The sequence below is a fragment of the Neofelis nebulosa genome, chromosome 16 (assembly GCF_028018385.1).
Source record: "Neofelis nebulosa isolate mNeoNeb1 chromosome 16, mNeoNeb1.pri, whole genome shotgun sequence".
In the NCBI taxonomy this organism is placed as follows: domain Eukaryota; kingdom Metazoa; phylum Chordata; class Mammalia; order Carnivora; family Felidae; genus Neofelis; species Neofelis nebulosa.
Window position 1 is genome coordinate 55,835,937 of NC_080797.1, and position 11,175 is coordinate 55,847,111.

Sequence of the window (11,175 nt, forward strand, 5' to 3'; positions counted from 1 at the left end):
AGTTCCTACCAAATGTTTAAATGTACATACTCTTTAATCTAGCTCTCTTATTTCTAGGAATCCAGTGGGAAACTCAATCCATGTGGTAGAAACACAGCTGCTCCCAATACTTCTTTCTTTTCCCCCCTCCTCTTTCCCCTTCTCTCTTTCTCTCTCTGTCTCTGTCTCTCTCTTTCAGGGGTCCTCTGTGTGCATAGTTCCCTGATGAACAATATCATTTGCTAACTCTCAGGGGAGACAGAAAGGAAATAGAATGGCTAGCCTAGTGGGTTCCACCTTTGTGAAGGTAAGGTCATCCCCTTTCCTCCTCTCAAAGCCCAATGAAGGGGTTTCAAGGGGGTAATTTGTAAAACCTGAAAGTGCCTAAAAGCAAAGTGATTCAATTTACAGCTTTATCCTAAGATGAAGCTCTAAAATTGAAGGGAAATCAGAAATGCAGAAAGAAACATGGTTAATCATCATACTTGAGGACCAAGTATCCAAAGCTTTGGATCAAGCTTTTCCTGAAGCTAATCTACTTCTTGAAGCTTCAGTTATGTGAGCTAACAGGTTCCCTTTATCCCTTAGGTCAGATTGAGTCAGCCTTTCTGGTACTATAACTCAAAGTATCCCTAACTGGTGCAGTGCCATAAGTAGCACACACCCCACAATGAACGTATAATTGGCTGAGGGAAGAAGCTGAGGTCGAAGTCAGTGAGGACACCTCCAGCTGGTTACCCCCATGGCCTATTATGTATTCTTAGTATGTCCATCTTCTTAGCATGGTTGCATCAAACAGAAAAATTCAGGATGTTGGAGACTGACTATTACATAAATCAGTAAAGTCCATTGAGAAAGAGATTTGCTCACTTTGAAATTGGTGTGTCTGATAGCAGAGAGGGGGAAAAAATAGTTTCCTTAAGAGAAGCCCTTTTTTTGCTTGCTGCTGCACACCAAGCTGATTGCACACCAGTGACCTGGAGCTTGCCGACTAGAAAAGCAGAGTTCTCCACTGGAAGGTGATGTTAGTATAAGCAGAAATGGGAAGATGGGAGATTAGGAAGGATGAAAAAGTAGGGCCCAGAAACAGTCAGATCCATCCTCTTTGCAGAACCCCTCCTCCTTTTAAATATTTATCTTGTGGACAAAATGAACAATCATATTCTTCATGAAGAAAGAGCTAGGATGCAGCCAGAGGCAGGGAGTTGGTCATACCCATGGATGGCACTGTTTCAGCAGCAGAGGGCAATGTGGAGATAGAAGTCAGTGACACAGGGGAGAGGGTGTGTCTCTAAAAGGGAAGACTAGCGCTGTGCTGCAAGAGGGGCATTCTGAACCCACTTCTAGCAGTGACCTTGACTGACAGATTCTCTGCATCCAAATAACCATCCAGTGGAAGTGACCCAAACCAGATCAGAAGCCTTGAAAAATTAGAAAGGAGCCATATTGACTCTGAAACCCCAAAGGCTGGCTCAAACAGCTGATGACTACACCCCAACAGTGGTTCTCAAACTGACTGTGTGTTAACATCACCAGGGGAGTTTTAAAATCACTGATGCCCAGCCCCACCTAACTAAACCTGAACTAAATTCATAACACTGTAGTTTTAGAAAGCCTTCCCCAGTGATTCCAACATGAAATCAAGGTTGAAAAGCACTGCTTTGAACTTAATCCAACCCTTAGGCATCTATATCCAGCAAGAAATAGACAGCCTCTATAAAAGTATTCACCCTAAGTGGGGTTCCCAGATAAAACACAAGATCCCTAGGTAAATTTGAATTTCAGATATACAATGAATAATTTTTATAAGTATATCCCAAATATTGGTTGCATGGGACATACACTAAAAAATTATTCATTCTGTAGTTTTATTTATAATTCTGATCACTGTAGCCACCAAGCCTCCCCTCAGATATGGCTATGGAGATATTCTCCCAGAAAGGAGAGCGTGGAACAACAGAGAAGCTGATCAGGGCTCTCAGCCAGCTGGCAGGTAGGTAGTCCTTGCAGGCAGGTTTGCCAGAGTGTCACTGACATAGGCTCCCAATCCCCCAGCACTTGCTAAGCCCTCAATGGACATCAACCATCATTCTGAGGAAAGCTTCACTTATGAAAATGAACTCACATGCACCAATATATACCACAGTGTGCGTCATCTTGGTATTCATTTAAGTAGAAAGATTTCCTAGATTGCATCAATTATGATTTGGTGATAAAACAATGAGTCAGTTTCAACTTTCCAGGAAAGTATCTCCAGGAGGTGTCTGGCACCACAGTATTGGCACTCTGTCCCTTTCTTGTGGTTTCTGTCCCTCTTCAGAGGTCTCGAAACTCCCCCCACTCCCAGTATTCTTCTCAACCTGTGGCTCTGATTAGTTGGGAAACCAAAATCAATGGAGTCATCACAAGGAAAATGCTGGTTTACCTTTTATATAAGGACCTTCAATATTTTGAAGAGCTGTGCTGGGCAAAACCACTCCATAAACATTTGTTGTTTGATATATATGATACAACAGCTACAAGACAGTGCCCATCCTGCTGACTGATCCACATATTGAGTGTGAGAACAGAAAAGGGAGGGTCGTGGGGAGGTGGAGAGGATGTTGTGAGATGTCAGCAGAAATATTTATTACATCACACAATTCAACAATGGAAATAAATTAGAAAAGTTAAATAAGATACAAAAACTAAAATTAAAGTTAAAAAGGGCTGTAGCGTGTGGCTGGGGGTGGGGGTGTGACCCATAGGAGAGAGGTGCCTCCAGAGTTCCAAGGTCATTGCCTTGGCTCAGGTGACTGTCCCCCAGTCTGCACATAGATGTAACACCTTTCTTGTAGCTTCTAGGCCACTCAGGCATTCAGCTCCAGGTTGGTGATGTATTCCTGGACCCAGGCCTCCCTGGGGTCAGCACAGATCTCCCGGCCTCTTTTGGTTTGGAAGCTGTGGAGAATGGTGGAAGGATTACATACTGAAGAATCTAGCAGGGGAATCCTGGATCCACTGTGACCCCTCCATCTTCCTCTGTCTCAGACCTCTCAGGGTCTATCTATATGCTCACAAAATGTGCCCTCAATCTTGGGGATCATGACCTTCTCTAGGTCTCCAGTGGGAGTCCACTCAGAAAGCCAACCTCTTACTGTCACCTCAACTCTCTCTTCCCTCTGTCCAGGGACAGGTCTTCCAGGACTCCCTACAGGCACCAGACCAGGTGAGAAAACATGGCAGTGGCCTCCCTTGGCATACTGTGCTCTGATGGGTCTCAGAAGGCTGAGTCCTTCAAGGGGTGCCTCACCCCAGACCTCCCATCTCCTTCCTTAGGCTGAGCAGGAAGACTGGGCCTTACATGACACCGGGCTTGGAGCATTGGCTGCTGGTCTCATAATAGTCGACCACAAATTTGCGTGGAATCTGCCGGGAGATATAGGTGAAGCAGCAGGAGGTGGGGGTGTCAGCACCAACTGAGAGAGACAGAACAGAAAGACCCTAAGTCACTCTTCAGAAGAAAGGACAAGCCAGCCACTCCCTGAGGGTCAGGAAGAACTGTAAGAAGACAATATTTCTCTGGAGTGGCAATGTGGGTACAAAGAGATCCAGAAGGAAGAGATCTTTTCCTGGACATTTTTATTTCTGTGTCTCTCTTTCAGTGTCTATCTTGGCTTGGGGGTCTCTCTGTCTCTCTGTAGGGAATTGAGTTTTCTAAACAAACTACTCCTTTTCTGCCTCTCCCTGGGCAGTTGCATCTGGAATTCATGAGGAGAGCCAAGGCCACACCCCTGGGAGCCAGTTGGACACAGATTCTACCTCTTGTCGAAATCCCAGTTGGGCGTACATTTTCCTACCCTTAGAAAGGGACTTCCTCCCACTCTCTCCCAGAGCTGGACAACAGAATTGCTAAAACCTCATGGGAAAGAAAATCCTCAGGAAATAGTCTCTGAGATCTTTCTGAAGTTCTCTACTTGGAGCGGCTAAGCCACAAGACTTTGGCCTTGTGGTCCAAGCCACAGGCAGATAGCAGGAGGGCAGGGCAAGAGGGAGAAGGGAAGACAGACTCACAAAAGGAAGAGCAGGTCTGGGAACAGAGTGTCGCGGTGAGAAGCAGGACAGCCAGGGCAGCCTTGGGGACCTCCATGTCGCTGGGCAGCAGAGTGTGAGATCAAGCAGTGGCCAAGCAGAGCTGACACTGGGGACTTGCAGCCACTGCCTCCTTCTGGGGTCTAAGCCATGTCTTCTCTTTATAAGCAGCCTCAGGGCATTAAAAGATAGAAAGTTGAGGAAACCAAGGTGGGTGGGGTGGATTTTAAATCGTTGGTGTTGGTGTCATGCGTGAGTTGCATAAAGCCAGGAGAGCTCTGGGTGGCCACAAAGGTTCAGGTTATTTGCAACAATGGTTTGGTTGCCTACTTGAGGAGGAAATGGTTCTCACAGTGAGAGGAGGTGTGATGCTGGTGTGACCCAGTTAGCTGGCGCCTTCTCACAAGAGCAGATCCATCCATCAAGCATTTCACCCAAAGGGCCTTCTGATATGCACCCCAGCTGTTCAAATGGCATCGATGTGACACAGGTGACAATGCCATGGAGTCTTGAAAAACACACCCCATGCTAAAACACACCCCAGGTGGAGACAAGCAGAATTGGGGAAGCCTCAGCTACCAAGGGGCAAGATTGAGGCTGGCCTTTCAGACTTTGGCTGGATCATCAAACGTGTACAAATCTCTGCAATATCAGGTAGTATAAGTGCCTGGCAATTAGCTCTTTTGATGGTAACCTAAGTGTTCTTTTGATTGTAATGTAAGCTTTTGATTGCTGAGGCACCCATTTCAAAGACTCACTGCCTGTGACACCACTAGATAAAGAGCCAGGCTGCCCCGTCCATAAATTTCTCCCTTCAGAGAGGCCTGAGTAACCGATATCACTGGCCACTTGAGCCACTCTGCTTTTCCCTTCCTGCACTCTAATTCCTGCTCTTATGTTTTACATTTACCAATAGTGAACCCACAAAGCCCCAGGCATCCCACCCCTAACGCCAAAAGAAGCAGAACACCAGGTCTACACTCTATTCTCTCTCTACCAGTAACCTCACTGGGTGACCCTCAGACATGCCGTGTACCCCTATGAGTAATAAACCTTGTATTTTAAAATTTCCCTGTGGTTGTTACAATCGTAAGAACCACAAGGGCTGATCCAGTCACAACATTGGCTCCAGTCGGGGAAATGTCTGAGGGGCTCACCACAAGCAGTACCTACCCCAGGTATTTGTAGCTCACAGCATCACTATCAAAAGGCTGAGGCTCACACAAAACAGCTGGTCCCTGGGTCACTTGGGCTAACTGGGGGGCTAAGTGAATGATGAGCCTTAAACTGTTGTTACCCTTTGACCAGCAAAGTACTCTGCCAGTATCTATCCTACAGATATAAACACAAAGATGAAGAACATTGTGTGCATAATGGTGTTTGTCACAGCTTATTTGTAACAATTTTAAAAAGGACCCTAAAAGCAAAAAAGTGAAAATAAAAGGGACCTACAATTAAATCGGTGGTGGCGTATTCATCTCTTGTAACTGAGAAAGTGAAGACATTTTCTTTCTTAATGTTCATTTTTGAGAGAGAGAGAGAGAGAGAGAGAGACAGTGTGAGTGGGGGATGAACAGAGAGAGAGAGGGAGACACAGAATTGGAAGCAGGCTCCAGACTCTGAGCCATCAGCACAGACCCCGACACAGGGCTCAAACCCATGAACCATGAGAACATGACCTGAGCCAAAGTCAGATGCTTAACCAACTGAGCCATCCAGGTGCCCCAAGAAAGTGAAGAAGTTTTCAGAGGAAGTCCTTGTTCCTCAAAAATCATAGAACATTTCCTGTTTCCTCAATGTAGAGTCAAGATGGCATTTCCGGGGTTTGTCTGGCAGCTTAATGACATCATCAGGGACTCTTTTCTTATTTCCCCCCAAATTTTGTTGGCTTTTCTTTGGGAGGAGGTAGAGCTTATCACTTCATGGTTACAAAATGGCTGCTGCTGCTCAGAGATCAAGTCTGCACAAAGTCTTCTCCACATTTGTAGAAGGGAGTCTCATAGGAGTAGAGAAAAAGCAACATTACTAATGTTTTTAATTCAAATTGGGTGTTTGTACTTGATTTGTAATGTGAACTGTAGATCACCCCCAAAGTAGCAAGAGATAATTTTATTTTAAAGATTTTATTTTTCAAGTAATCTCTACACCCAATGTGGGGTTTGAACTCATGACCCCGAGATCAAGAGTCGCATGCTCTTCCAACTGAGCCAGCCAGGCACCCTAGCAAAAGATAATTCGAAAATATATAAAATACAGAAAAGATTAAAACTTATTTTATTTCTGAAAGCTAAGTAGATGGCAAGACAAGTGCCAGTAAGGATGTGGGTGTTTGCCTATATATTCTTCCTGTCTTACTGTGGCACATGTGAATTCTGAGGCATAATTTGAGTAAGATTTCTTTCCCGGAAAATAGGAAATATGTTATTACCCAAACCTAACCACTATTAACATTTTGGTTTATTTCTTTCAAGTGCAATTTTTTTCTAGGTTTATGATAATTCAGTTTGCTAACTTGTTTCTTTACTTTTTTTACTGTGTGTCTGGGAGGTGAGGGGCAATGTTGTAATCATGATATGAATGTAATTTTGTATTTTTATTATTTATACTTAACAGCATAAGACTTTCCCAAATCATTCCAGTATTTTTTAAGAGCTGCCTAATTTATTCAACCATGAGCCCAGTGCATTAATATTATCATGCACTATTGAAGCACATTTGGACAGATTCCAGTTTTTTAATTTTAAATTATTTTGTAAATTAGCTGTACTAAACATCTAACCCATAAAACCTTCTCCATAAGTGAAGTTATTTCTATAGGATATTTTCCTAGCTGTTGACTTTCAGGGCCGAAAAGTAAGGACACTTAAGCCTCCTGATCTGTATAGATACCCCATTATCTAATGTGTGTTCATTTTTACTCCCTGTTGTCAAACCCAGTGATGGTATATTATAGAGATCTGAGAGTGCTTGGTGAATGAAACAGTGAAGAAAAAGCAGGTTTTGTCACTCTTGCCATGCCTGTGGCCCTGGCTTCCCTGATTCCATTCTGTCCATCTGGACCTGGATCAAATATAGATCAAGCTACATAACACTCCATGATATCATTATATACATTACATCAGTGCAGTCAAAGCACCACTGAAGAGCATCAGACATGTCTGCTTTGTGGACGCAAAAAGCGAGAGGTGCAGTTTGTAGACAGATCTGCCCTTAGTAGAAGGAACCAGCTAAGCCTGGTCCCCTGGTGACAACTCCTGGTTTCCCCTTCATTGGTTAATGATTTTCTTAGAAGCGCTCTGATCAACGTGATGTCATGGTCCTTTCCACCCAGGGTGTGGTTTAAGTGTGACTTGTGTGCCCAGGATGCTAAAGCATCACCATAGATGTCAGTCTGTGTGGTCAGAAGAACTGTGGCTGAGCATCAGATCTGCTCTGTGGGAGGAATCATTAATCTGTAGATCTCTCCATGCACATAGAGCTCTAACACACGACATCTCACCTCTTGTCACTGTCCTAAACCTTTCTACACAGTCAGTTTAACAGGCAAGTGACTGAGCTATTCTCGTGTACCTTGAGCCTTCATGTGACACCAGGTGCCCTAGCATATGTGATTCATAGTGACATATGTCATATGTGACTCATAACATGACACCATACAACAACTTCTCTGCCCATCCCCAACCCCTGGCTTCCCATGCTCCAGAGTTGCCTATGAAGGGACAAGGACATGGCTTGGACCCCAAAAGGATATAGACAGCAGCAAGTGCCCAGTCTCATCTTGGCTTTGCCCACACTCCTCTGTGCCCAACATCTTTAAAGTCTCCACAGCTGCCCTTATTGACCATCTCCTCAGCTCACAGTCTTACCTGCACCATAAGACTCTCAACCCTTACCCTTTTTGCTATTAGGGTTGTGTCCCAATGGTCTGGACAGATGTCTAAACCATAGCACTTAAGTCCTATAGCTGGAGTCCCTAAATGAAAGCAAAGAACATCACAAAAGGTTTCAAAATGTTCTAGGGTGTTTCCCAAGGGGTATCTGGATCCAAGAGGCAGAGGAAGGTTAGAACCCATTTGTAGCTGGGAAAATTGAGGCTTAGCTCAGTCTCTAACAAGATGCAGATGCCAGGTCTAGTGGAAGATTTCCCTCAGTTCTCCCAAGAAACTCCACCCTTTGCTGACTTACAGAAGATGAGGGGCACCTGGATGACTCAGTCGGTTAAGCACCAGACTTCAGCTCAGGTCATGATCTCACGGTTCATGGGTTCAAGCCCTGCATCAGGCTCTGTGCTAACAGCTCAGAGCCTGCAGCCTGCTTCAAATTCTGTGTCTCCCTATCTCTCTGCCCCTCCCCCACTTGCAGCTTGCACTTTGTCTCTCTATCTCTCTCAAAAATAAATAAATATTAAAAAAAAAAAAAGAAGAGGATGAGGTCTTCTGGGAAATATTTCTGTAGACCAGATGAAGTTTCCCCAAAAGAGGTGGAGAAAGAGCTCATGGTTCCAATAGCTATACTCCCTCAAGAGGGAGCTAGAGACTGAGAATAAGACAGAGATTCAAAACAAAAATTCAAGGCAAACAAGAAATGCTTTGCTTCCTTGGTTCCTTTTGTGTCCCACTCAGCAGCTCTGAGCAGTGACATCTCTCCATCAACTTCCCACTGGGCCCCTCAGAGGGTGGAAGAAGTTGACTCACTTTTCTCAGACTCTTGATTGCTGCTCCCTTACGCTGAGGGTAGATATCACACTGGTCCTGCAGTTTTTCTTCTTTCTCTCCAGATCTGTCCCAGATTTGTTGACAATTATGGTGACACCAACAGCTAGTGTTCCTCTCCTTATATAGTGTCAAAATCATTCCTCTTTCCCAGAGAGAAGCAGGTCATGTAGAGGAGAGACATTCCATGGACATGGGCTGTGGAGCAGACAGGCATGGCCAGAGGGTTTTATTTCTTTCTGATTTTTTTTTTCTTCCCAGGATTTTTAAAAAAATGTTTATTTATTTATGAGAGAGAAAGAGATAGATAGAGAGAGAGAGTAGTGGTGGGGGAGGGGTAGAGAGAGAGGGAGACAGAGGACAGAGGATCCAAAGCAGGCTCTGCACTAACAGCAGAGAGCCCCATGTGGGGCTTGAATTCACAAACCATGAGATCATGACCCAAGCCAAAGGTGGATGTTTAATCAACTGAGCCACCCAGGCACTCCTCTTCCTAGGACTTTTAAAACAAATTTACATTTAACATTTTGCATCTATCTTTTTAATATTTAATAGAAAACATCAAGTATTTTTGTCATTCTATTTGTTTACGTGGCTGGCTAATGGTCCATCAGTGGATTAACTTCATTATTCCAACACCGTGGAATATATAGTTTGGTGTTAATTATTTGATTATAGGTAAGCTGCACCAAATAACATTGTCCCTAAAATTTTTCCCATTGATGAGTTCATTTCTTTAGGATAGAGTCTGAGAAGTCGCTTCTGGTTGAAAGAGTATGGACATTTGTAAGACTGCTGACCCTCATCCAGTATAAAATCCGGACTTCATTGCAGGTCTATGAGGAGTATTTGATAAATAGACCAACTACTGAAAAGATAATCCTTACTTTTACTATTCTTGTAGCTCCAGGATTTCCAATTATGTTCTTTCCTTAGGGTGTAGTTAAGCTTGGTTTATACTGCTTGACACTGAATGACATTATTACACCTTTCACATTTACATTGGGAATCTCTGTGGAAGTTCATCAGAACTTTATGGGGCGCCTGGGTGGCTCAGTCAGTTGGGCACCCAACATCGGCCCAGATCATGATCTCAAGGCTCATGGGTTAGAGCCCCACATGGGGATCTGTGTTGACAGCTCGGAGCCTGGAGCCTGCTTCAGATTCCGTGTCTCTCTCTCTCTCTGTCTCTCTGCCCCCCTCCCATGCTCTGTCTCTCTCTGTTTTTCAAAAATAAATAAACATTTAAAAAAACACTCTGCTTTATGAAAGGAAGCTAGTCTCCCATCTGGATAAACAACTTCCTCTTGAGCACCCCAATTAAATTAGTAATTGAACCACTCTTGTTTGCAACTTAAACCTCTCTTATAACTAAAGGAAACCTTGGGTTGTAGAACTCCCATGACAACACTGTACTTAAAATGTCTTGCTTAGGCACCACCTCCAATTTCTGTGTTCCCATGGCCCAAGGCTGACTATAAAAAGGAATAGACATAGGTCAGATCCCAGAAGGAGTCTGGCAGTAGTGAGCTCCCAAGCCCCATCTCAGCTCTGCCCACAATGCTCTGCCTGTCCAATACCATGAGGGGCCTCGTGCCTGCCATCTTTGTCCTCCTCTGCACCATGGCCCCCTGCTCTTATGCACAAAGTGAGTCTGTTGTCCACTTGCCTTCAACAGTTGCTCCCCATATGTTGGCCAGAAGTCGATCCACACCTTCCTAGTGCTGTGGCCTGAGAACCATCATGTGACATTTGAGAGCCTCCAGTGGGCTTTCAAAATGATGTGGTTGTTTTCCTCAGAAGGGTTCAAAAGGAGTCCGTTGATCAAGGCTGCAGAATGGAAGTTAGGAGAGGTTATCCTATTTCTCAGATGAGATCACTGAGGTCTAGTTTATTGGATTATTAACATGAGGTAGAATCTAGGTCTATTGAGGTCTTTTTGGTGCTGATAAATTTTAGAATCACCTCAGCAATTCCCAAGAGTTATAAAAATTGTTCCAACTTTCACTCAGTTTCCATATGATTTAATGGATTCAAAAAAATTTTTTTACCCTAAAGAAAGTTAGGAGAAGGGAGTAGACACTCTATAGGCTGGTTCCCTGCAGAGTAAGATAGAGACCAAAATAGACAAATCCAGAGACAAGACTAGGGAATTTAATGAGAAACAAACAAATTAATTAAAAAGCCAAATTATTTCCAGTTTCCTTTCCTCCCATGCCTCAACTCTAAGCTATGCTATCTCTCTTCACCTCTTCCAGACCCTCTCAGACTTGCCTGGGCTCCAGAGCAACTTTTGCTATTCTTGTTTCCTCACAGATAAGGTTTACACCACATCCCCCTGCTGCTTTGCCTGCATATCCCTGAAGATCTCCCACAACACTGTGGTTGCCTATTTTAAGACCAGTGACCAGTG

The 11,175-nt window shown here is 44.1% G+C and overlaps 1 protein-coding gene across 1 annotated transcript; it reads right to left on the reverse strand.

Moving 5' to 3' along the window:
• Nucleotides 1-2,393: 2,393 nt before the first annotated feature.
• LOC131497469 (C-C motif chemokine 3-like) lies at nucleotides 2,394-4,347 on the reverse strand. The gene is made up of 3 exons (XM_058703770.1): nucleotides 4,033-4,347; nucleotides 3,323-3,437; nucleotides 2,394-2,919 (listed from the first exon to the last, which is right to left on the reverse strand). The coding sequence occupies exons 1-3, from the start codon at nucleotides 4,106-4,108 to the stop codon at nucleotides 2,829-2,831; spliced, it is 282 nt and encodes a 93-aa protein (XP_058559753.1). The 5' UTR covers nucleotides 4,109-4,347; the 3' UTR covers nucleotides 2,394-2,828.
• Between the last annotated feature and the right edge of the window lie 6,828 nt (nucleotides 4,348-11,175).